The sequence below is a fragment of the Histoplasma capsulatum genome, genomic scaffold, assembly GCF_000149585.1.
Source record: "Histoplasma capsulatum NAm1 scaffold_7 genomic scaffold, whole genome shotgun sequence".
NCBI classification, from domain to species: Eukaryota; Fungi; Ascomycota; class Eurotiomycetes; order Onygenales; family Ajellomycetaceae; genus Histoplasma; species Histoplasma mississippiense.
Genome location: NW_001813976.1, coordinates 973,510 through 998,522, shown reverse-complemented (window position 1 = coordinate 998,522; position 25,013 = coordinate 973,510). Strand labels below are relative to the sequence as shown.

Sequence of the window (25,013 nt, the reverse complement as noted above, 5' to 3'; positions counted from 1 at the left end):
TGGCTGATGGGGATGAATTAGAAGCAATATTGAGACGAAATTTTCTATCGAAAACTTAGTTTTAATCCGCGTAGCTCATAATAAGGTGTGCATCGGTTTTAGACTATAACCAGCTCACCTGCGTTTGTGTGTCCAGGCAGATATTATGAACTGGCAATACAGTAGCCACCCAGATGAAATTTGCATCAGGTTTGTATATCAGTGGTGTTTTCAAGTCGCAACTGGCTTACTGGACCAATCGGATGAATGACAGCAGGTATTTGGGTTCAAATGGCATCTTTGGTGGCTAATGGCTTGATGTACACTGCTAGTATTGCCATTCAAGGGCTTTTGGAATTTGTTGGGGAAGAGAGTCTGATCGTGAAGTTTGGATGGAGAGAGGTTGAATACTAGTATGGATGCCCTGCTAAATTAACTATGCTTTTCGGCTTAGGAAGGTCTCGGGGGTCTATGATGGGCAGGGGTTCGAAAGAAGTATATCTCTACAGGAAGGCAGATATGTCTTGTCGGTGATACTGACAGAATATTATACTGGTCTAATAACTAATAATCTATGGAGTACTCCGTACGTGGAAGCTATATTATTTGAGGATGGGATTTAATTGAATGTATAAGTATAGCGTTCTTATAGAGCAGATATAGATAATCAACCTATATGCACGATTTATGGGTATCAACGTGGCTTTTCTAATTCTAGAGGCTAGACAACCGATTTCCTTACTCAAAGGCTGTCTCATGAATTCTTGCTTTATAAAAGCCCATCCCAGTACCTCCTTTCCTTTCACTTGCTTTCTCCCCAGCCTGCACTCCAAAACTTACCCATGGGCTTACCCAGCCTCCCTTCCCCTCCTTTGTAACCCACAGATACTCCCCACTCTTATGTCTCACGAAACTCTTTATCGCCATTTCCTCTCTCAAGGTTACCCACTTTCCGGTAGGATTATCATCTGCGTAAGCACCATATGAATCCGTCGCCAGCAGCACATTTTTATTTGTATAATCCGGCTGTAGGTCATGCCCCAGACCACCCTTTCCAGGGAAGGGAATCGCACTATCCTCTTGTACAAGTCGCATTGTTTCCCCTCGGCCCGTGATTTTATATTTCCTCAAGTATTTATCCAGGGAAACCCACAATATCCCCCTTTCAGGGGAGTCTTGCGCGTCGTTAGGATCCCAAAGTATTCCATGAGCACCAGGGGCATCATACGTGACATCTGATTTCTTCAAGTTCTTGAAATCGTTTATATCCTTAGGATTTCCTGGGTAGTAGAGCGTCAGCTTCCCCGGAGTCGAACTCGCGACGACAACCGCACCAAGATGCGGAATCCGCTCGATGGCGTGTGGGTTGCTGCCGGGCGAGCCTGTCCATAGCAAATCACTCAAGTCAGTTTTCAGCTTCTGGTTGGAAACGTCGACGATGCCTGCGTTGCCGCCTGAGGCGCAGACGAGCGCAATCCAGTCATGAGAAGCCGTCTTCCGGAGCTTGACGTCGGAGAGGTTTCTCCACCCTCTGCTGCGTTTGCCGGCTGTGAAGCTCCAGTAGATGTTGGAGGGAGTCCACGGTTTGTTCCGCGGAAAGACATGTATCGCATTGGGTGTCTGGTCAACCCCCGCGATGTAGTAATCTGGTGACGCGGCGGCTAAGAGAGTCGAGAAGCGGCCCACGAGAAGAGGGATTAGAGGTATTAGAATGTGACACCCAAACATCCTAAAATTTTGAATTCAGCCTCAGCACTTTTGATATGAAAAGAGATAGAAATTATATCAAAGTGAGAGGAGGATGGGGAGCTCGCCATTTATGACGGAAAATCAAGACCAGGCCGTTAACTGGAGCGATATGGGGATCTGCATGGGGAGGGCTATGGATTTCACAGTTAAATAATCCATGATGACACGCCCATGTGGATATTTTGAGCAGATTAACCGCCCAATCGCCCGCACTTATTATTATTGTACGAGACCCTCCCCCTTCTTTTGCCGGGGGAAAGCAGGAGATACAGTCTCCTATCAGGAAGTATACTGGAGATCGTGGCTATGCAAATTCCTCTTTATCAGAACTTGAGGTACTAGACTATGAGCATTCCTCAACAGCAAAACGAGATTCAAATCGGGCTGGGGAAGAGAGAGAAGCAACAACATGTATGAACCGATTGCTCTTCGCATTGCTCTCTGTTTCTATGTTGCATAATGTTGGTTACTTCGAGCATGAGCAGATGAGAGAAAACAGATATATTTGATTCTCTATAGATCCCGCTTTGGAACATTTTACTGCCCGTTCAACGACCATATCTAGGCTGTTTTGGTAATTTGGGGTGTTGCTAAATCAGAATGAAATACGAGGTTGTCTCAATCTGGATCGTAGTTGAATATTTCCTAAAATAGACAGTCCAAGCCCTAACTAACTGTTTGCACGGAATTGAATTCAACCCGGTTTTGATTTCAAAGGAGTATCTTTCTGTGTCAAATCGTGTTGTTCGAATCCGCAATTTTCTAGCAATGGTTGCGTTTTGGTTTTGCCTAAGGGAGACGATACAGTCGTGTGATAATACCCACCTACTACCGCCAGTCCGCATGTCAAGAGGCGCAATCTGCTATTTCAGATACGAGAACTAGACATGAGATTCACGGGCCAGGATCCTCAGTTCTCAATTGGATGCAGTGAATTGTGTCCAGGCTATATTTTGTTTCCCTTGAATATCATGATAATTGTGCCACCCCAGCGTTCATTTTGCTGAACATGAATATTATGGGGCGAAAAGGATAACCTGATCACTCCCAAGTCGATGAAAGATACCAACATTGCTTTTCACTCAGTTGGACACGTTTTGGGGTGGCTTAATATTCTCGGTGATCATGCCGTCACGCAGCAGTCGTCTGAAAGTGGAAAGATGGGCTATACGGAAATGCCGATTCCTTTTTAGATTTCCGTGCCTCATTGCTGATATCTCAATCCAACAATTGACAATTTATATAATATCTTGTTCGTGTGGAATTCCACCAGAGTGCGGGAAGTGACACCCGCACACTGGAGGAAACAAGGATTGCAAGAAAATATTCGTGTAGGATCATCAAATACAAATAAATGACAAAGAGATTCCATAGTTACCCACCTAGACTGGCCAAGAGGTACAGTTCTCCCACGGAGGTAGAGGTTGGGAGAGGGCAGTAGTAGTCGTCATGAAAACAAGAAAGTCTCTATTCAAAGTCCAAGGTGAACTCTCTGTATTTAACCCCGCATCACAACTGCAGCTAGAAGCAAGGCATTCTAATAAATGATACCGGTAAAAGGAATTGATATCGTTTAGATGTTGCGCCATATCCTCGTGAAAGTCTTCATCATTATGAAACTCGAAATGCAGCTGCGAGATTAGAAAGAAGCCTCTCTTCCTAAAATATAGCTTAAAACAAAACAACTACGGAATTCTCAACAACCGTCGGTCCTAACACCGCAGCAAGCTCAGCAACAATACCCTTTATCGACTGGGGATTGCGGATATCCGAATTATCCCATGGGACCAAGTCCTGTCGGTGCATATTGAGTCAGTTTCGTCCATCGAACACTTGTCCAAAATGAAAAATATACATAGCTGGGTGAAGGAACGGAACCAGAAATAGGTAACTCACGACCATGTCGACCAGAACACCATGGGCCAGAAGTTTCCAATGATCCAGATCCACCTGCTCCTCCAACTGCTGTAACGTCAAGACGCCTGGCATATGGACGTCAAATAATGACATATCTTCCTCACCAATAGGAGGTATAACGTTTGATGCCTCCTTTTCTTCGTCAGAAGGATGTGCTTCTACGCCACCTCCTGCCTTTGTTGTTGCCTCTAACGTGCTGTCATGGGAAAGAGACATATACGGACGTCGATCAAGTTCATATTTGTAGTTATCAAATGGACTCCATGTGAAGCTTTCCGGGTCTATTGTATACATATGTCAGGAGCATTTTCAACTATATTTCAAAAGACTACGAAGGAAATGTGCTACCAACCTAGAACATACTGAGGCTGGAAATTCGCCTTGTATCGCATTTTTGGACAGGAGTGTATATAGAAACCTGGATGCCATTAGACAAGTTGTGGAGGAATAAAACAATTAATTGCGACAATCGCGAACTAGAATGTTATCTTCGTACCCATATAGTAGTATTGGTAATTTCCCTCACTAGTTAAGGCAATTTCTCGGAGAGCACTAATTTTCCCAAATTCATAGTCGCTGTACTCTGGGTCATAGCTGCCAGCAGTCAGCTTTATCATCTACCTACCCTTCCAGGGAACCATATATATAGGGCAACGGAGGTGAAAGCATACAATAGATAAACCGAACTCACGGCATGAGGAAGCAGGTCTAGAACGGCCACTGCGATAAGCTTACCATCCAGCCGGTAACATTGATGATACGATCCGAGTCTCTGCTCTTTCGAGCCTATTTTGACGGTCTTCCTCTGAATACCAGTGCATAAGAACCGCTTAAAAGAGGGGACGTTCCATCTTGATGCAGGCTCTTTGTGTATTGTCATTTGATATTTTAGGAAGAGGTCATATCTGCAGGAATTCGAGACAAATGTCAATCAGAAAGAGGGCTGATGCATGGACCTAGAGAAAGGAAAAAGAGGGAGGAAGGGACAAACTTTGCCTGTGAGAAAGAATCTGACTCAATATTCACTTCAAACCTATGGGCCGGTTCTATAGCCCTTTTCGTCTTCGGATCCCTGAGTTTCTTGACATTGGTGTATTCCACTTCATGGACTCGTTGGAGTAGATCAAACTTCGACTTTCGCAATTTCTTCTCCCTGTATATATATATATCTATATATCAGACCCTTACTAAAATCATGAGAGCCGCTAAGCACCGGAAATCTTAGAGGGCGTAGGGGCTCAGATTTAGTAGGGAAAACATACTCTCGAGTTTTTGGACAGAGTCTTGCCGCACTGCGGATATACGACTGTCCCAGCACGAAATTATTCCAGTGATTCATGGCCAACCTCTGGTCCTTTCTTGGCTTGAAAGTAGTAGGGTCCAGCCTGTAGAGGCGAGGATTGTTAGTATGGCCTTAAGGAAACGCTCTCAAGAATCAACGGAATATGCGTGGACTACACTATGCATACCTTATCGTGTAATGCGGACAGCACGAGCGTTTCAGATTTTGCTTGTAGTAAAGTGATCCGGACCTATAAAGAGAGATTTTTAGCTCAGACCATACCCCAACACAGGTACATAATAGGTACAACTAGATGCCTACCGTCTCCACCCTCGATCAAGCATCTCCTGGTATTCTTCCACACGCATGCATTTAGACGAGGCATAGTAGGATACGCCTACCCAAACATATAACTGTCAGGAACCGCCTACATGCATTTGTAGGTTTGTACAAAGAGGGAAATTAAAGCCTGGAGAGGTAAAAAGTGAGACCAACTTCCATTCTCAGATTTGCAGTAACCGCATGAGTTCCTCTGGTATCCTATATGTCAATATGTCAGCGCTATTTATGGTAGATTTAATCGGTTGACAATGCCATGAAAAGATGCTAAGTAATGGGAGAGATTGGTTTCTTATAATGATAGCTAAATTTCCCTTGTAACAGCAGAAGATAGCTACTTGGTTCGTCATCCAGTAGGACTTTGTCTACTTACCATTTGGCGTGATGAACGAGAGCTCTGGTTGTTTAGGTCGCTTTTCCTCCTCGTCTGATGATGACATGCTTGGCTAAGTGGGCGCGGAACATGAAACAAGAGAGGGAACTTCACACTTTTACTAATTATTATTTGGGCTTATATGTACGAAATCATGCGGCCCATGAAGTCCAGCATCAACCATTTTCTTACAGTAAATATGGGTTGAACTGGAACAACAACAGCATGTTCGTGAGGTTGAGGCTTGGGACGCCAAGACAGCCACTAGGAAGTGGAGGAAGTGGAGGATCCCGTGACCAGGAGGGCAACCTCCAGGGCATAACCATATTCCGCTTCAGCCATTTGTCTGTACATGTACATACATGTACATAGTACTGTACATATAAGCAATTACTACCCCTAAGACGCCAAAAAATAGATACAAGAGGGATGGAGAGGTACTAGTAATCTCGAATAATGACACTTCCGTCCATACTAGTACTATCTGAGCCTGGTCCCTTTTAACAGTTCGTGCTTTATTTATATCCCGTATTTCATCCAACACCTCATCCCGTATCGGAGGAGGCATCACTAATGCTTTATCCGGCCGGAAAAAAAAGGAAATGTCGATTCCTCCTGAAAGATAGGGGTATTTCCCGATCTCGTGCGTCCTCAGCAACAGAGGCGATGGTTATCCCCTTCCAGGATAGTGGAATGGCTGAGATGGCCGAAAAATATCATAGAAGGTTATTTTCTGCCCGATCAATTTGGATACATTCGTAGGCAACGAGCAGGATATCTGGATATAACATAATATAACACGTTCAGCGGCTTTGGCAACAACGGACGTCATTACGTTTTGGCTCCTGGGAATGTTATCTCTTAGGACTCAAGTTAGGACTTTGAAAGCTGAAGCAAATATGGAAAGGGGAAAGGGGAGATTACTTAGATACAGTCGGCAACGACGACGGGAAGAGCCAACAGAAATGAATGTCCCCGTTTTCGTCTCTTTACTCCTTTAGGTTGCCATCAAGCAAGGAATTGCTAATTTCTCTCTCTTTCAGTATTGATGGGTGTCGTTGGTTCGATCCCGAAAATATATTATCTGCGGTGGTATTAATTATCGCGTTCAATGGAATTCCCAGCGGAGATCCCGTGACCTGGACAGGATGCAATTGCTTCTTCTTCGAACAAAGGAGGAACAGGAATTGAAGTTCTCATTAGACGGGATAATTATGGGTCACATAAGAACAAGTGTATTTGTTTCAGAGTTTTTCTCTCTCGAAATCCGATAAGACGGAGACCAGCCGACGATGTAGAAGGAACAGCACAGCGTGCACCACGTCATGGACGGATGAGTGCCCAATGCCATGGCGCAAAAAACAACGTGGTGATGATTTGTGGCCATCATCAACCGTCTGACAATCCAACCCCTAGTCAAAGGACTGTATGGGACAGAAAAAGGGAATAATAACTATCACCCCGCCTGCGATGGTATTTTTGGTTTATGCAGCGAGTCCCCCTCTGTCCTATCCTTCGGTCCTATAACCAGAAATTTCCGCGGCCTAAATTAGTTTCGACCAACGACCTCACGGGGCTCCACAGGTCGTAGGGATAACAGACAGCCATGGAGGAAAAGCGTGATGAAAATCATGCGGGAGCTGAGGAGAGTATGGACCACCAACCGGACAGGACAGATCCATGGGCCGGGCCGCATATTTGCTTTTCGATTTTCTTTTTCAGGCTTGCCGCCGGGAGGGGACGCAAAATAACTGGGCCGGCCCAGTGTTTCAAGGATATTATCGAATAATGGAGAAAGACTCGGAAACACCATGCGAAGCTGTGCTGGTTTGATATGGCTGTTGTCATAGGGCCAAAGATAGCGTTCATAGGAAAGGGGCGAAGAAGGGATGCAGAATTCGCATTGGAAATGACCAACTCTTATATCACGGACAGCAGAAAAGTGGCAGGGTGTGAAACAAGAATTTACAACAGATGGGATGTTTCGTCAGTTTAGGATGGGCAAACAAGTTTTTTTAAGAACAAAAAAAATAAAAAAAATAATGAAGACATAGAATCGATAGACATACACCTTTCTTCTAGAAGGATTATTCTATCCCAGCCAAACTTCCCAGCATTCGCAGCGGTTGATTGGCTGCCCTTCCCGCTTACATGACACCACCGCGAGCAAGCTACAGCTGCACGAAATCAACCCAATCACCAACCTGGCCCTCTCTTACACCTTTGGCGGCTTCGAGAGAAGCCGCAATAACAAGAGATCAAATCATCTTGCTAGAAAAGGAGAAATAAAAACAAAAGGAAAAAGGAAGGGAACATTTTCAAACTGACTCTCGAGGACAAGAAAACAAGTCATCATCAAAATGGAGCAACGGTGTTTGAGCTAACCGTACTTTTTGTCTCCACCCACTATCCGCCTCGCACTGGAGATAGCAGGTGAGAAAAAGCTGTCGTTTGATGCGTCAAACTCTGCCCGCGCCAGCATTTGTCGAAGTAATACAGCAGAAGCAACACACTGGTTAGCTGGGTAGCAAGCAGCTGCAAGGAAGCAGCAGTACCAAGCAGCGGTCAGCTGTTATTACGACAGCATCTAACTATCTTGCTTAGCCTGGCTGGTCATCTTGACGAGTCGCAGAAGCAGTGCTGAGCACGAGCCAGGTTGTTGCTCTGCTCACAGGCTGATTTGATTGATTATTGGAATTTTTCTTCCTTTATTTTCCTTTCCCTTTGGTTTTCGATCTGTGTCGAGGATGGAGCCAAGACCTCCCACAATAGCGATTGCTTTTCCCTGTTTTTAGTTCAAGCTACGAATGAGCTGGGCGGAGAGGGAAGGGAAGGGAAGGGTCCGCAATTCTACCCATTTGCTGAAGCCAAATATTGAAACCCACAAGAAATTGATAATACTAGTTGCTTGAAGTTATGTTCAACATGACAAGCTGCATGCATTATGCGGAGTCAACAGATAGAAAAGGTGTTACTTTCTTTTCTTTTCCTTTGTTAACCGCTCATCAGGAAAAAAAAAAAGAGAAAGAGAGAAAGAAAAAAGAAAAAGCTGCTTGGATTTTCATCATTATAAATTTTTATTTGTCTCTCTCCTCCTCACTCAGGAAGATTTTTATTTTCTTGCTTCCTCATGTGTGCTTTATCTCCATATCTCCATATCAAAATGATCCATGCCTTTGTTAAGGGCCGTTGATTCATTTGAGCGGATGTTGAAACAGGCCAAGATACAGATATACTGACCCGAAGATGGATGAAACCAATAAATGGATAAGAAAACGTCAGCCCCAGCATCTCGGGCAATGACAATGACGATGGAGGACCGACCTGCTTGTCAATGACGGAAAAAAAAAATATAACGGCGAGATTTTCTTTCCTCGATTCATTCGCCGTTTTGCTTTTGCCCAACCCTGCTTGGGGTTGATGTTGATGATTTCATACATATTTTTTAAGTTTTGAAAGCAACGAGCGGTTTCAAATGTATAACTTTAAATATCTGGGCGGTTTAGTAACATATTTAAAAGGGCAACGCTGGAGGGGTCTGAAAGGCTATGTAGAGTTTTAACAGGTTTACCGAGTACAGGCCTAACAGAACAGACTGACTCGAACAGGCCGACTGGACTAAGTTGATGGAAATGCTGAGATAACTACATATCAGTACAACTCAGCACTAAGGAACAGCCATTCATGCCGCCCAGGAAATTGATACAGGTCGAGAATGGACTGTATATGTGTAGTACCTTCGCCAAGCTGGTGTGGAGATAGATCTTGGGCTCCCACAAACATTAAAATTTCATAGGTCCGTAAGGAAGCTGTCGATCTGTATCCAAGTTAGGAATTTAAAACACTAATTTGCTGGTGTTTTGTAGTTATTTTTCTATTTTTCTATTTTTCTACTTTTTTTGTATATATTTTTATAATTTTTTTTTTTTCCTGATCTATTGTGTGTGTGCGTGTGTGCATGCTATTTGGAAGGTACCCTCCGTCTTCCGCGGTGCGCCGCCCTTTTGTTCCCCGGTTCCCTCTCATCCAACTATCCGCTACGGCCAACAACTCCAATCCTCCCCCCAACCTGTCCTACTCCTCTTATTTATTTGCTTTATTTTATTCCCTTTCCCTCTCTACAATGTCTTCTTTCAGCCCCTCAGCTCCTACCAGGAATCATACTCTTCCCCAGCCCCAGCTTCCGCGGGACTGAAAGGGAAGAAAACCCTCTTCCCTCGTCCGTTTTCATCTCGACCGCCTCCCGCCTCTGCATCCCCGAATCCCGTAACCCCCCCTATTGTATTCTCTATACACTATTGGCGTCTCCTTTGTTGCTCTCATTTTGTCCTGTTTCCTCTTCTCCTCTCTGTGTTCCGCGTCGGCAACTGTAGAACCCGCCTCCTCTCATACGTTGCTGCTTTTTTACCTACCTCTTTCCGCCTCGATAACGCCCCTTCGTCCGAGACAAACGCCCATAGATAGCGGTGTGTGTGCAACCCCAACACTTCACCTAACCCCGTTTGTGAAGAGAAGAAGCATCAGAAATTCCAGTTCGAAATATTTCAGCACACGAGGAGCAAGAGACCCATTCCCCGTTTTATTGCCGCTCAACGGAGATTCGAGTTGTCGAGTTGTCGATCCGTTTACCGATATCGAATATATATATATACAGATTTTGCCTACAGGGTGGTTCTGGAGACAAGCTGAGGAAGGTCCTCGCGTGAGGGATTACCCAGACAGCGATCGGCCTCGCTGTCTTCTATATATCTCTAACTTCCGGCTTGAGTCTGTGGGAAGACGGAAAGGGAATTGTGGTTACGAGGGTTATTTTCCGCATAACGAGGCAAAAACGGCGGTGGAGTGGGTGTGAGCGTGTGAGCGTGTGAGTGTGGACAGGGACTAGAGATTGTTCATTATTTCGGCGGAGACGACAGGTCCGGGGCTGAGAGAGCCGAATACACCCGTGGAAGGGAAAAGAACAAACAACGAACGAAGGTTATTTGAGAGAGAACGCGTCTTGGAAAGGTGATGGCCCAATCCCGCACAATGGAGTCCCGCACGGGGCGGACAAACCAGCGTGAGTAGCTGCAGGTGGCAGACAGGCAATGCTGGCCCTTTGTTGAAGCACGTGTCTCCGTCCTCTCCTTCATGTTGCTGCTGATCCTTGCCCCTCATCCCATCATGCCATCTCACCAACCTCCACTCCCGCTGCACTTCCACGTACAATTGCGGAGACTTGCCACAATACATCACCATGGCACATATCTTTCTCATTTACCACCATCTCCGCTAAACGACCATCACCTTTACCCCCCCTTCTACTGGCTACCCTTCCCCTTGGCCCCGCCTTGTTTGACCCTGTTGTTCTTCTTCCATTGGTCTGCCAAGTCTGTTTTGCTGACATGACCCTTCCTCTTCTCCCCCCTAGGCTATAGCCCCAGCGGCGAACGACTCGTCGCCGGCGTCGTTGCCATGTCCTCTGACAAGTCTAAGGTGCTCTTGATCCAGTCTGCTCGCCGCGGAGGCTGGGTTCTGCCCAAGGGCGGCTGGGAATTGGATGAACCGTCCGCTCAGCAGGCAGCCTGCCGTGAAGCTTGGGAGGAGGCAGGCGTCGTCTGTACCGTCCTGCGTGATCTCGGCAAGATCTCAGACATGCGGACCCCGGCCCAGGTGTCCCAAAAGGCTCCCAGGATACTGTATCAGTTTTTCGAGGTCCGCGTCGATCGGGAGGAAGCCCAGTGGCCGGAGATGCACAAGCGGAAACGACAGTGGGTTACTTATGCGCAGGCTGCAGCGGCGTTGGCGAATCGCCCTGAGCTTCTGGATGCGCTCAATCGCAGCTCTGTCAAGAGATAGCTGTTGACCTTCCCCCCCGGCTCCTTTCTTGATCCGGTTCCTTTGGGCAGATTGGAACCTCAACATTTAAAACACATACGTACCTATCGCCTGTTATTTATTGGCCGCTTATTGCTAATTTGTTCCAGCATCCCGTGGAACTACCCGTTTTATTGTTGGAGACCATCATCTATATAAAACCTATCGTTTCAACCACTCTCATCCGTTACGTGGGACTAAAAACACCGAATTAGGCTAATTGGGCTTTCTGATAGAATCTTTCACTTTGTTTTATTTGGCGGTATCTGTCTGGAGTGGCTGTTGTAATCGTGCGGCAAAATTTCCTCTTCGTCTCTTTAGGCAGTTAGTTTCCCTACCCTCCAAGTCTTCCAGGGAGAAATCCCAGAATGAGTCCCGAGGTCGCGGCCAATGCTCCCATCTAGCCACTAGCAAGATAACACCCCCCGGTGTTATACGCACATGATATATTTCAAATTTCCCTTCGCATTTGGAATCACCTATTCCCACTTTTCTTCTCTTCTCTTCCTTTTCGTATCTCCGCGCCAATTATTTCAAGCACCTTTTCTTCCTCACTTATCTCCTCTCCTCTAGCAAAGATCAACTAAACTTCTCGGACGGCTCATATGTGGTTAATGATTAAAAAACCGTCACATATCTCCATGTCTTCAACTATCGTTATTGTTCCACCACTTCACCCAAGTCCCATTTCTATCCCAGGGCGAGTTCGTTTTCCTGATGGCTTCGACGGAAGAAACTTCCGTTGTTTTTTTTCCCTTCCTTTTTCCCCCTCCCCTTTGGCTGGTTGATCTTGGGAAACTGTTTGCTCTTTACAGGGTTTGATTAGAATTTGGTGTAGCTCGCAGTATTTCCTCTTTTTCCTTTTCCTTTTCTTTTTGGATCTACTCAAAACTTCCTTTTAGACGTTGCAATTTGCCGCTGTTCATTTTTTTGTTATTTTATTTATATTTTTTATTTATATTTGTTGGGCTCTATGATAGACTTTTATACTTGTGTTCTGTTTTAGTCAAAGACAACATCCAACTCTGCCTTCACCTCCTTTCTAAATGTTCTACTTCGCAATAAAAGTTATTTGGAAAAACAGTCCCCAGCAAAACAAAAGAATAAACAGCATGATCCTTCTTACTTGTTGGTTATTCACTACCCTTGTCATTTTGTATTTTGATTACCCTTTTGATGTTCATCCCTAGTGAGTTGGGGCTTTTGCCATGTTCCAGAGAGCTGGGAGTGAATGAGTGAGATGCAGTTGTTTATTCAGCACACTAGTATTCTCCATCTGAGGACACCTTTTACAAGCCTGTTGCAACTGAACACACATGAAGTTAACAGACCGGTATGTTTTTCCATTGAGCTTTTCCCCCAGGTCGCACTGTCAAAATCTTCTCTGAAAAAGTGTGGGATATCTTACTAAGGAGGATTGAAAACATGTTCTTGGTGTATTGTTGAACAAAATCTTCAATATAATCATGGGTAAGGCCGCTCTAATTCCATCTTTTATTCTGAATTCTTTATCTACAAAAATTGGATGATCTTGGTTAGTTTGCTTTACTATCTATGGATTAATAGGGAAACCATTGAAGTGTCACAAATTTCAACATCGACACGTACAGGGGCACGGTGCGCTGCCGTCTCCAAACTGGGAGAACAGCATAGCCCTAACTGTTGCAAATCAACTCTTACTCAACAACAGCATAATTCACATTCGCCCAGGAACATACTGGGTGACCATATGCCTGTTCCTCACTCTGAGCAGTACAAAATGCCATGTCTTGATGCCGTTTTTAACTGGATTGCATATGCTAAAAACTCACATGGAAAAATCAAGGGGGAAGGGCTTTATCTTCTGAAGTCAAAAGAGAAATAGTTCAAGCACTCATTTCTCATCTTGAGTGTAGGCTAGAAAGCCTTCTCTTTTGTATATCATGAAGGAGCTGTGAGGTCATAACCTTGCAGAGCTGAAATCGACAAGGAATGCATGGTCAACATTTGATCTCATAATATTTTATGATAATAGATCACCATGCACGATGTTCATATTATGTAGGTGATCAAGCTGAGCTCACAAGCTCTGGGCTCTAGCGGTGGTAACCCTAGCCTTGTCAATAGTGCATCCATCAATGTATTTGAGCAAAAGTCGATGAATAGGGTCTTCTGCTGTATGTGCCCTCAGCCGCCATACTAGGGATTGGGGGAACTTCCGTTCCATATATTGTTTCTGAGCTTTGTCAAGCTTGAGCCAGCCATGGCAGCAAGGCCCAACCACGCCGCCCAGTTTGTTCTTGATCAAGGAATTGTACACTTGACATTCAACAATGAAGGGATCCTTCTCCCCTCGCAAGCCGCCAAGCGACAAAAGATCTACTTGGAGTTCCTACGAAGTGACCATAAAAATGGGAATCATCATGAAGGGCGAATCATTCGGATTTTATGTATACATGTACGTTGTTGTTAACCATATTTCACCCTGTATCTGGTCAGGCTGAGTTGCAGCTTCGGCATCCTGCGCTGTAAGCTGCTACGCATCTCGAGTAATAGATTCTTTAATCTGCTCAATAATGCAAGTAAAGAAGAGTGTTGCAAAATATTTACTGGAAATTATCTACCTTCTGCCCTCACTGTATTTGGTGCCTATGCTAAAAGGACTGACTCTCCATTGACCTTTTTTTTGGTTGAATATTGCCGATAGGTCATTTGCAGAATATTGCTTATCAGACTGCTGCAGCACAGTACTCTCCAATATATACTGTATCTCCCCTATCTTGGAAGGTAATTCAAGTCGATCACGCTCCCTCATACTGACCATAGCAGAGGACCCAAGGGAGACGGCCCACCGGACGACCATCCAGTTTTTGTATGAGTTCTTCCGTCATTATGTCCTGTCTTTCCACATGTTCCATCATCATTCTCATCAAGGTTTAGGTATCGTTCATTTGACCTGGTTCACCCCTGGGTCCAAGGGTAGGCATTTCTTGCCTACATCCGTATTCATTCTCCACATCTTTCAAGTTCTTTTTGGAGGCATTCTCCCTTTTTAAATCAACCAATTCAATTTCAATTCTTTTTCCTGTGATCAAAACTTCCTTGGCCTCTTGTCGGGATCCTTTGGCCTGTCAGCGTAGCAGCTCACGAGACTTTTATACCTCAGATAATGAAAAGAAGTAGCGGAAGTCTTTAATTAACTAAAAGAAAACAAGCAATCCGAGCCATAAACTGTTCGACGTTTAGGTGGTCGTATTCCGTGTTCTAGTTAGAAATGGATAACCAAAACTATTATCCAATGGAAGCACCCTAGTCCTAATCGGGTATCTTCGACAAAGCTTCGCCCGCCCCAACTGCTCCAACTCCAGACATCTTCTCACCAACCCCAAAAAAGCTCTCCGCCAGACCATCTTTCTGGTACGGTTTCGTACTTTTAACTACCTGCGCGCTTCCGTCACCCCTCTCATGAATACGGAGTAGGCGGCGCTCAAGGACCATACCACAAGGGAGAAGAAAGCCAGCCTTTGCACGGCGGCTTTCCCATCCATCATGGACTATGATGAAATGGACATTGAGCCCCAGGGGCCTCAAGTCACAGTCAGAGAGGTAAATAGACGAAAGGAAGAGACCAAAAAGAAGATCCATCCTAACGAATATAAAACCACAAACCAACAGGCTGAACCACATCGTGTTGACTTCCGCCTCAGCTCCGTCGACCTCGCTTTCGCCAACTCCCTCCGCCGCACCCTCCTCGCCGAAATCCCCACCGTCGCCATCGACGTCGTCGAAATCGAATCCAATACCTCCGTTCTCCCCGATGAATTCATCTCTCACCGCCTCGGCCTCATCCCGCTCAACTCCAAAAATTGCGACGCCGACATGGAATACTCGCGCGACTGCGACTGCGAGGGCGGCTGTGCGCGCTGCGTCGTCACCTTGCAACTGCAAGCGCGCTGCACGGGCGAGGATATTATGAAGGTGTACGCGCGCGATCTGGTGATCGTCGGGGATCGGGCGAATGAGTGGGTGGGCAACCCGGTTATCATGGATGCGGAAGGAAAAGGCCCTGTGATTTGCAAGTTGCGCAGGGGCCAGGAGATTAAAATGACGTGTATTGCGAAGAAGGGGATTGCGAAGGAGCATGCGAAGTGGGCGCCGACTGCGGCGGTGGGGTTTGAGTATGATCCGCATAACAATTTAAAGCATGTGGATTATTGGTATGAAGAGGATCCGATTAAGGAATGGTATGTTCACCTCCCCAACCCTTCTCTTTTACTTTCATTCTATTATTATCATTGCTATTGTTTTCTATGGAAAACAAGCAATACGCAGGAATTCATCCCTTATTTTAAAAACATTTGACGTCGATATGTCGACATCGATATTAACTACATGCGTCACCTTCAACAGGCCCATCTCTGCAAACGCAGAATGGGAAACCCCAGCCCAACCCGACATGCCCTTCGACTATGACGCGCAGCCCTCCACCTTCTACATCGATGTCGAAAGCATCGGCAACCTTGAACCAGACGCCATCGTCCAACAGGGTATCACTGTCCTCCAACGCAAGCTCGCAGAGATCATTTCTGCCCTAACCGGCGCGGGAGATACGGATCGCAACGGCGCTACGATGAACGGCATCGGTGAGGACGGTGGCCGTAGTCCCGACGCTTACGAGCCACCTGAGGGAATGGATGGTGGCTACACAGCTTATGCGTCTAATGGTGTTGGCGGTGCTGCTGGAGGTGGGAGTGTTTGGGGTGGTGCGGGCGGCGCGACGCCGTATGGGGCTACACCGTATGGGCAGGGATTTGGAGGGTTTTAGGTTATCGGTCTATTGTGTTTTGGGCTTTCTTTTGAAGAAGGGCACCTTTTTCTTTGGGATTTTTTTTTTTTTTTTCTTTCTCAATTTACTTTTCTTTCAATACATGTTATGGCTCTTTGTGTTCTGGAGTTTGGCAGGGCTAAAAGGGGGTTTCTATTATTGTTTCCAGCCATTTCGAGATAAGACGAGTGGGATTGATATACGATTACCCCTTGTTATTTGACTGGTGTTGGCGTGCGAATGCGCAATTGGGGAGGCCCTTTGCTGGATTGACTTCAGAAGACTTCAAAATTTCAGGAAAGTGGGCCTCAGGCTCTGTGTGACAAGAGAAGCGAACAGAGTGACACCACCAAGAAAGAAAAACGGATACGGTGGCAAACTGAGTTGAAGGGAGGTGTGGGACACGCGGCGGTGTTGGGGATGCCTGATCGCGTCTGTCTTGAACGGTGGCTGGCTCTACGAAAGGCGAATCTTCTACTACCAGAGGAAAAGGAAAAAGGAGGAACTGAATGCCAGCATCTTAAGGCGATGAGGGGGTATACAGGTTCGAATTTGGCTCCACGGTGCGGATGGATGGATGGATGGATGGATGGACGGGGGATGAAAGAGGAACGGGAATGTAATGACGGGGCACAGGCTTCCTTTTCCCCCGAAGCTATATCCTCTGGCAAATCGCCCGCCCTCCTGCCACCCGATCTATATTATTATGCCATGCAAAGTCAACGGCGCGAAAACGGCGCGAAGCCGACGCGCTCGGCGTCCTCAAAAGGGGTGAATAGAAAAAAAAAAACTCAAAACGATCAGGAGCCGTTGTTAACAGGCGCTCCCACATACACACTTTGCGGCGCTTTTCAAGTTTCTCAGGAAAACACATCGCCTGAAGGACCAACTGCTTGGTTGGTTGGTAATTGGTGTTTCCTCTTTTAACTTCAATCATAAGAGGAAGCTGGATGGAGGCTTAGGTTGGCACGGAAAATTGACGTTGATGTATATCTTTCATGATACCTGTGATCCTGTGTTTATACCCAACTTCATCGAAGCTGGTTTGCTTGGTTATGTTGAAACTTGAATCCTAGGAAACTACCTACAAACAAACATGCCTGTATATTTTATAGCGCCAAATCATATCATCGATGTTCAATGTTCCAGAAAAAGGAAAAGAACAGAAAAGGGTTAGCTAGCTGTATTGCGCTTCATAAGCTATTTTCTGGTCATTTCCCACGTAAAAGTAATAAAGGTTATCTATAGTTTAATTCTTCGGCCGTCATTCAGGTCATCCAGGGCAAACGGCATTCTATCCCCCCCTCCCACCCCAATACGAACGCCTCCTCCACTCACTCATTCGCTTGATCCCCTACAATTTACTCCAAATTAAAATTTCCTACGCATCACCAGCGCCTCGTAATGACTCAAGGAAGTAAAATGCTTAAACCTCCAGCTTCTCCAGCTTCTCCTCGACACTGCCTGCGTCCTCTTTTGGTGGACCGCCACCGCCACCGCCACCACCAGGGTATCTACTACCCTTATCCTTCGGCTTCTTCTTCTTCTTCTCCGGCTCCGGTGGAGGCGGGTATGCTTTCTTCTCGATCTCTTGCCAGTCAGGGTTAGCTTGGAAGGAGGCCTGGACGGGCGCGAGGAGCTTGTTGAGCGCAGTTGTCACGGCGGCTTTAAGAAGTTGTGGGGTTAACTGATTTTTTTTATCAATAGATTATTGTTAGTATGGAAATGTACTGGTCCACGTGTAAATAGGGGTGACAAACGCAAAACAAAAATTATAAGAAGCAGAAGAAGAAGAAAAGGGCCTCACTTTATCATCCCGATAATCACTCTTCACATCCTCAATATTCCAATAAACAATCGGACCGCCCTCCTCCTCCCTCCTCTCGACCACAAAGCTCCCTTTCCCATCATCCCTCTCCAACGCACTCACGGGTAGCAACACATACTCCACGAAGCTAATAATCCCATTCCCCTCTGTCTCCTTCGGCACCGCATAGGCTTTCTTCAACTTCTTTTTCACCACCTCCGACGTATCCAGAATATCAATCTTTGAATCTGGGTCCGACGCCGACATCTTCCCGCCCGCCAGCCCGGGTACCATGGGACTCATGAGGTGTGCGCGCTCCTTATAGCCCACGCGCGGCAGCGTCTCCAGCGCCAGCGTGAAGATCTTCCGCTGATCGACGCCGCCAAACTGCGCATCGACATCCAGATGCTCCTCGTCCAGCGCCTGCATGAGCGGGTATATCAGGCCGGAGAGCGGCGCGTTGTCGACCTGCTTCACGACCTCCGCGCCGGCCTTCTTGGCATCGTGCTCCGTCACGACACTGCTGAGGCGGAACAGGTCCATGGTGTATCTGGAGGAGAGCTGGTAGTCGCTGCCCAGAACGAACTCGAGCTTGTCGATGGGGACGTGGATGGCTTCGAGGAGGGCGGTGATGACATAGCGGTAGTATTTGGCACGGAAGTTGACGAGGTCGATGGGCGCCTTGAGGTTATCGAGGAAGCCATGGATGTCTGCGAGGAGGATTTTGACGTGGCAGCCTGCGCGGAGGAAGTGGGCGAGCTTTACTATGGGGCAGAAGTAGCCGCAGTGTGGGCGGCCGGTTGTTGCGGTACCTGTAAAATTTTGTCAACGACGAAAATAATCCATGTAATTTTTCACCAATTTTATTTTCTTCAGTTTTGTTTTTTATAAATAACATAAAATCAGGCATTGGATGAGGTTCCCTTCGTTTTTCTTAAAGGGCATTGCATCCCCTTTTTTTAAGGTGGCGATGGAGTGGAGGGTTGACAACCATACCGAAATAAACTTTCAGAGGGCGATTTTGCCGCAAGATGACATCTTCGATAATCTCTGGCTTCAGGACTTCTTGAAGATTGTGGTAGATCAGATCGATCTTCTCTCGGGGCGATAATTCGTTTGCCATCCTTGGGCTGTGGGAGTGAAGAGCGGCGGCGGACTGTGGGAAGCAAGAGGAATCGAGCCCGAGTCACGGAGCAGATTGCGGGGAGAGCACGCTGACCACGTGACATGCGCAGTTGTCAATTCGATGAGGATTTTTGAAATATGTGTATATCTCCAAGAAGCCTTGGGGACTTTTAGGACGACAAAACTTGTCTTCTCGCGTTTGAATTCATCCTCCCTGTGAATCGGCCTATCCATACTCGCACTCATGCCCCTTCAGTTTCGGCATACGATATACATACTCCGGACACCACATGGACATGTGCTATACATAGGCATATGCTAACGACACTCCGGCCGGACGGTCAGGCAGCCCACCAGGAACAGCTTGTCTAGCTTCATAGCAAACATTCCGTATCGGTGGGGTCAAGGGCAACTCTTCCAACTTGACCAAAAATATTGTTCACAAATATAGCCCAGCCTGAGGAAGAAAGAGGAGGGCAGATGCGTTCTTTTCGTTCCCTAATTCGGTTTCGTGGAGTCCATTCCAATGTGCATGTACTATACGGAGTATAATACGGAGTATCATTCATCATCAGGCCAGCCAAAATACGCAGTTTTGGTGAGTGGATGCAGATCTCAACATCGGTGGAGCAATTCTGAAAACTGGTTCAAGTTGTTGATAGTATCTTCAAAAATGTTATTACGATTCTACATTGAATTGACTCGTTCCTCCTCGCTGCAGCTAATCAATGTTCGTGATGGTCATTAATTCTGCATTCTTGATCTAGGCACCTGGGGCAGAAGAGCCCATTTACCACCAGCGTCATGCTGAATCCTATCCCTCCAGCACTCGAGAATGACACTGGGGTTCTTTTCTGAGGTAGGTACCAACGCTCGCCCAAATTTTAGGCATCAGTGCGTTGAGGTCTTTCCAGTTGTTTTGTGATTAATCCTCTCTTGGTTTAGGGCTTTGAGAATGGAGCGCGTGGGCGCTGATACCTTGAGCAAGACGATATGCCCTTCCTGCAAGTTTCTGTCATTCTCGCTAGTGTGATCCATGGATGTGTATACCATGCACGTGGCTCCTCATCAGGTGTGCTTAGCGTTTTCGTAGCTGGCTTCGCATCCCTTGTCAACTCTTCCCTTAAAGTCGGCAGCAATACATATAGGCGCTTCGATCCTGCGATTCCAGCATGGCTAGTAGTTCAGCACATTTATCTGCCCAGACGAGACGGCATATGCCAACTCCGGCGAGAAAAGGTATGCCGTAGCAACTCTCGCCCTACCAAAACGATTCTAACTATCAAAGCCCACACGCATCGAGGTCATATCAGCAACGTCACCACGTTGCGGCGAAGCCGGCGTCTCACAAGGACGTCGGCGGTTGAAGAGTGGCCAAAGGTCCAGACAAATACCGAACAGGCATGTGTGCACCAAGCTATATGTTCAGCGACGTAACATAGTTTATGAAGGGTCTCACGCATCCTCAGCAGATGCAGAAACGAAGACGAAGGACTCTACTCCTCCAAGTTGCTAATCATATCCAGTCACAGCCCAAGTCCACGCGGCGGGTGAAGACCCCAAACCGTCCTCGAGAAGACCACGAGGCTCCATCCTCTCATGCGTCTCCTCATCGACCACGAACATCTGCGCCCCCAATCAGCGAGGCTCGGGTTGAACACTGGACGAAAAACGGAGCCTGGCCAACAGAAGAAAGAAGAAGAGCAGACAATGGATCGGTTTCGGGATATCGTTAACGATGCGCTCGCAAGAAAGCGATCGAGTTCCTTTAGCCGCAAACGCTCAAATGCCAGCTTAAGTACAGAAACAGCTCAGACACAGACTCCAAGCAGCCAACAATTGCGGGATCAGAAGAGTGCACCGTATAAACATCCACTGTTTGAAGATCAATCAAAGGAGTGTGACAGCTTTATGGACGATTGCGATGAAGGCATTAGCGCTCAAAGCAAAAAGCTTTGTCAAACGCTCCTGAGAGCACCGCAGCCACCACCTGAGCATACTCTCTTCTCTGACGATAACCTGTTCAAGAAAACGTGCAAAAGGATCAGGGGCGAGAACGAGACCAAGGTGATCCGCGATATTGCACAGCTCATTGTTCCTTCAGCTGAGATACTAGCCGATAAGGGAGCCAAACACTTAGAAATCCTTCGAGAGACTACCAATGCGTGCTGGGTCAACACCGTCCCCTTTATCAGACCTCCCGGTTCTCGACCTGCTCCTCGTCCGCAGCCTGACTTTGGCCCTGGATTTAAGAGAGACGCATTCAATCGGGAACAGCTTCAGAAGCTGCGACCTTATATCGGCGACCCTCTTGCTGATTGCTCGTTAATGGCAGCTACGTATAATATGTATTTTCCATTCCTCACCAGCGAGGTCAATTGTGGAGCAACCGGTCTTGATATTGGTGATCGACAGAACGCCCACAGTCAATCCGTCATATTACGTGGTCTAACTGCACTTTTCCGCCTGGTAGGCCGGGAGAACGAACTGCATCGGGAAATTATTGGTTTTTCTATCTCTCATAGTGGTGTGGATGTGAGAATTTACGGCCATTACCCTGTCATTAATAGTAGAGATATCAAATTCCACCGACATCCAATTGCCGAATTCAATATCTCGCCAACGGCAGAAGGAGATCAAAGGTGGAAGGCATACAATTTTGTCCGGAATGTCTACGATTTGTGGCTCCCAGAGCACTTCAATGGAGTCCGCTCTGTTATCGATATGTTACCTGCTGACCTAAACTTTGAAGTCTCTGATCAGTCAGAGCTTCAATTCCTAGACCAGGAACCGGCTTCATCACGCTCAGGACTGTCCCAGCAATTTGAGGATCACAATTTAGCCAATGAAGGGGTGATACGGGGCAGCCGGGAACACGCCCAGCAAATTACACCGGACACAACAATCCGGTCTGAGCCAAGCAGATCCAAGAGGAAAAAGTAGAAGTAAAAACCGGCGCCACCATCTATATAGTGCTCCGGTATGATCGTTTGACTCTGTACGGAGTACATGCGACTCTACTCATGTATATATATACTCTGAGCCCTATCTGGAGATACAGATAGACAATCCTACAACCAAATGTTTTGCGTAATCTGATTAAGAATAATATCTTTGAGAACAATTAGAGACTTTTTAAATGTTCTTGTAATTCCACATATAAGAAATTTAATCTATTGACTCCGATTTAAAAGAGATCATTGCTGTCGGTAGTGCTGAAATAAATAACTTTTATGACTCTGGATGATATAAAGCCGTATAGGATCATTATTAAGTTGATGAGGATTTATACAGTATTCACCATGGATAAAAAGATTTGAATTCGATTTCACGGAGTACATATCTTCTATGTGAACCTCGCAACCGCTCTTGTACAGTATGTATTTATTGGCCTCTCATCAGCTGGCTCTTCTTATGGTGTGTATGCTGTGGTTACTGGAACAAAAATCGGCAGTCCATGGCATATTTTTGCTTCTGTGATGATGCCTCCATATACAAAACAATGGCTGCTTGTTTTGATACTCTTACTTTTTGAGCTGTGCTGAGACGCTGCCACCGTATTTTACTCTGTAATTTTTATTGATTGTATATCGATGGCCGTGCTTTCTTGAACCACGGGTTGATAATCAATACATTTCTCTTCAGTGAAGACGATATCGCCAGACCGTCAAGCAAGTTCGGCATCAAAAGCGCCTTAAGTGACAACCTCTGTCTGTCTGCACATTGAAATTTCTGGCGTGTGGGACGAAAACGCCTCGCAGATGCCTGGCACCAGCCACCCACGGTTGGTTTTCTTTTTCTCGATAACCGAAGGCCAAGGGTGTGAAGTGTCTTACTATAGTACCTAGGTGGGAGTTACCCCCCAGTCACGCTTTCGCTGGAGCCAATAGCAAGCCATATATTAGTCCAAAGCCAAGCATTCGTATAGCCACGCCGTTGCATGGCAGGGGTTCAAATGCATGGTGTCGAAACAGAATTTTGTTTGACCCCCTGAGAGGCCTGAGGTTCTTGGAAACGAACAGGTTGACAGTCAGAATTTGTAGTGTACGGAACCGTAGAAACTACTCCGTACTCCGTACTTGCGTGGGAAGCGAAACGGCTCGGTGACGAGGTGAGCGAATCTTTGGGACCCGGCGATCAAAGTTTTGGGTCCCTGAGATCCCAGAACTTTGGAAGACCGATTAGCTCGACTTGTGGCGGGAAACGGCGAATTGGGGGGGGTTTGGGATTTGTCTCGACTCCTTGCTAGTCAACTGTTAGCTGAGTGGAAGGATTTATTTTCTGGTTTCAGAAGATGTCATTGCTCCGCTGATGATGTGGTTTTATTCTTTTGATGTCAACCGAGTTGAACAAGGAATCGGCGAGAATAGCAGCGATGCAGCGATGCAGGGGGCTGCATGGGGCGCTAGCCCGTGATCGCAGCACGCAAAGCAGCCAACAGCATCGCAAGAGGCCCCACGCAAAACGACCAAAACAGCTCTAACAGGCCGCTAAAATGCAGCAGCTAGCGCGCACACTCGCAGCGTCGCTGGGCTGCAGCTCTCCTTCCTTTTTTCAGCCGCCCCCGCCACCGCTGGCGGGATTTGTTGATATTTATTGATCCCCTTTTTTCTTTCTCTTCCTTCTGCCTCTCCTCCGTTCCACATCCCATTCTCCTGTTTGTTTACTTTCTGGATTTTCTGCTGAACATCCCGCTCGCTCGCCCACATCATATACCCCTCCTCATACCTTTTGCATACTTTTAGTGCACCCTCAGAGCAAGCAGTACCTTTGTGAACCTTCTCATCTGCTGTGTAAAGAAGCCCCCAGTGGCTATTTTCTTTCCAGGCTTCATCTCAACATGAAGCTTTCTTCGGGCTCCATGGCCGGTTTGGCTATGTCCCTGCTCTCAGGTTCCAAATTAGTTGCTGCTCAGACTTGGACCTCCTGCAATCCCATGGAAAAGAGTAGGTTCCACGATCACCAACCCCAAGTTGACGTTTAAAGTTCCCTTGACCCAGTTCCGGATTCTCAGCCCAATTCCCTTCTGGTTAACCCCTTGACAGTTGTGGTTTATTTTTGACTTCTTTCAAGATCGTGTCAGCTCAATTCATTTATATTAACTGTTTTTTGTTTATACAGCTTGCCCTCCAGATCCTGCTCTTGGAGGGACGGCTGACTTCGAGTTCCACTCCGTCTCTGAGCGATTCGACGTCCTCGGGGGTGCCCCAACATATGGCTCAAATGGGGCTTCCCTAGCCGTAGCCAAGCAGGGTGATGCACCCACCCTTGTCTCGAAATTCTACATCATGTTTGGCCATGTTGACTTTGTCATCAAAGCCGCCCCTGGCCGAGGCATCGTCAGCAGTGCGGTCTTACAATCCGACGACCTGGACGAGATTGATTGGGAATGGCTTGGTGTAGACAACGCCCAGGTGCAAACCAACTACTTTGGAAAGAATCAGCAGGGCACCTTTGACCGTGGCCAGTTCCACGCCAATCCGGGCAATCAAGATGGCTTTCATACTTACTCGATCGACTGGAATAGCGATCGGCTTATCTGGCAGATCGATGGTCAGACTGTCCGTACCCTTACTGCCGCCTCTGCTGGTGCATCGTACCCGCAAACCCCTATGCAGATCAAGGCTGGTGTCTGGGCCGGCGGTGATCCTTTCCAATCCTCCTGGAACTATCGGTATGTCACCCCTCACACCATACTGATATGCGGACGACAAAGTACCATTTACATCTTGCTAAGATAAGCCTGATTCATTAAAAAAATCCCGTGCCTCCCAGAAATGGG

General features: G+C 46.7%; 8 protein-coding genes across 8 annotated transcripts in view; 4 read left to right on the top strand and 4 right to left on the bottom strand.

Annotated features, from left to right (window-relative positions):
• Positions 1-543: 543 nt before the first annotated feature.
• Positions 544-2,207, bottom strand: HCAG_05936 (predicted protein; the record flags this gene model as incomplete). The annotated part of the gene is made up of 3 exons (XM_001538281.1): positions 544-576; positions 820-1,640; positions 2,138-2,207. The coding sequence occupies 3 exons, from the start codon at positions 2,205-2,207 to the stop codon at positions 544-546; spliced, it is 924 nt and encodes a 307-aa protein (XP_001538331.1).
• A 1,688-nt stretch (positions 2,208-3,895) lies between these two features.
• HCAG_05935 (conserved hypothetical protein) lies at positions 3,896-5,706 on the bottom strand (the record flags this gene model as incomplete). The annotated part of the gene is made up of 9 exons (XM_001538280.1): positions 3,896-3,926; positions 4,009-4,063; positions 4,142-4,239; positions 4,317-4,365; positions 4,602-4,798; positions 4,908-5,030; positions 5,115-5,177; positions 5,249-5,324; positions 5,640-5,706. 9 exons carry the CDS (start codon positions 5,704-5,706, stop codon positions 3,896-3,898), a joined length of 759 nt encoding a protein of 252 aa, XP_001538330.1.
• Positions 5,707-10,667: 4,961 nt separating this feature from the next.
• HCAG_05934 (hypothetical protein) lies at positions 10,668-11,477 on the top strand (the record flags this gene model as incomplete). Its single annotated transcript, XM_001538279.1, has 2 exons — positions 10,668-10,698; positions 11,050-11,477. The coding sequence occupies 2 exons, from the start codon at positions 10,668-10,670 to the stop codon at positions 11,475-11,477; spliced, it is 459 nt and encodes a 152-aa protein (XP_001538329.1).
• A 1,512-nt stretch (positions 11,478-12,989) lies between these two features.
• On the bottom strand, positions 12,990-14,337 carry HCAG_05933 (predicted protein; the record flags this gene model as incomplete). The annotated part of the gene is made up of 4 exons (XM_001538278.1): positions 12,990-13,007; positions 13,104-13,131; positions 13,559-13,866; positions 14,143-14,337. 4 exons carry the CDS (start codon positions 14,335-14,337, stop codon positions 12,990-12,992), a joined length of 549 nt encoding a protein of 182 aa, XP_001538328.1.
• A 686-nt stretch (positions 14,338-15,023) lies between these two features.
• HCAG_05932 (conserved hypothetical protein) lies at positions 15,024-17,226 on the top strand (the record flags this gene model as incomplete). The annotated part of the gene is made up of 4 exons (XM_001538277.1): positions 15,024-15,718; positions 15,885-16,271; positions 16,469-16,487; positions 16,597-17,226. The coding sequence occupies 4 exons, from the start codon at positions 15,024-15,026 to the stop codon at positions 17,224-17,226; spliced, it is 1,731 nt and encodes a 576-aa protein (XP_001538327.1).
• Positions 17,227-17,725: 499 nt separating this feature from the next.
• HCAG_05931 (tyrosyl-tRNA synthetase) lies at positions 17,726-19,229 on the bottom strand (the record flags this gene model as incomplete). Its single annotated transcript, XM_001538276.1, has 3 exons — positions 17,726-17,986; positions 18,107-18,918; positions 19,103-19,229. The coding sequence occupies 3 exons, from the start codon at positions 19,227-19,229 to the stop codon at positions 17,726-17,728; spliced, it is 1,200 nt and encodes a 399-aa protein (XP_001538326.1).
• Positions 19,230-20,224: 995 nt separating this feature from the next.
• Positions 20,225-22,174, top strand: HCAG_05930 (predicted protein; the record flags this gene model as incomplete). The annotated part of the gene is made up of 2 exons (XM_001538275.1): positions 20,225-20,664; positions 20,788-22,174. 2 exons carry the CDS (start codon positions 20,225-20,227, stop codon positions 22,172-22,174), a joined length of 1,827 nt encoding a protein of 608 aa, XP_001538325.1.
• A 1,897-nt stretch (positions 22,175-24,071) lies between these two features.
• HCAG_05929 (predicted protein) overlaps positions 24,072-25,013 on the top strand; it is a gene marked incomplete at both ends in the record, with an annotated part of 1,761 nt that continues 819 nt past the window's right edge. Inside the window, 2 exons of the mRNA XM_001538274.1 lie at positions 24,072-24,177; positions 24,353-24,905. Coding sequence (XP_001538324.1) covers positions 24,072-24,177; positions 24,353-24,905 — 659 coding nt within the window. The remainder of the gene's footprint in view (positions 24,178-24,352; positions 24,906-25,013) is intronic.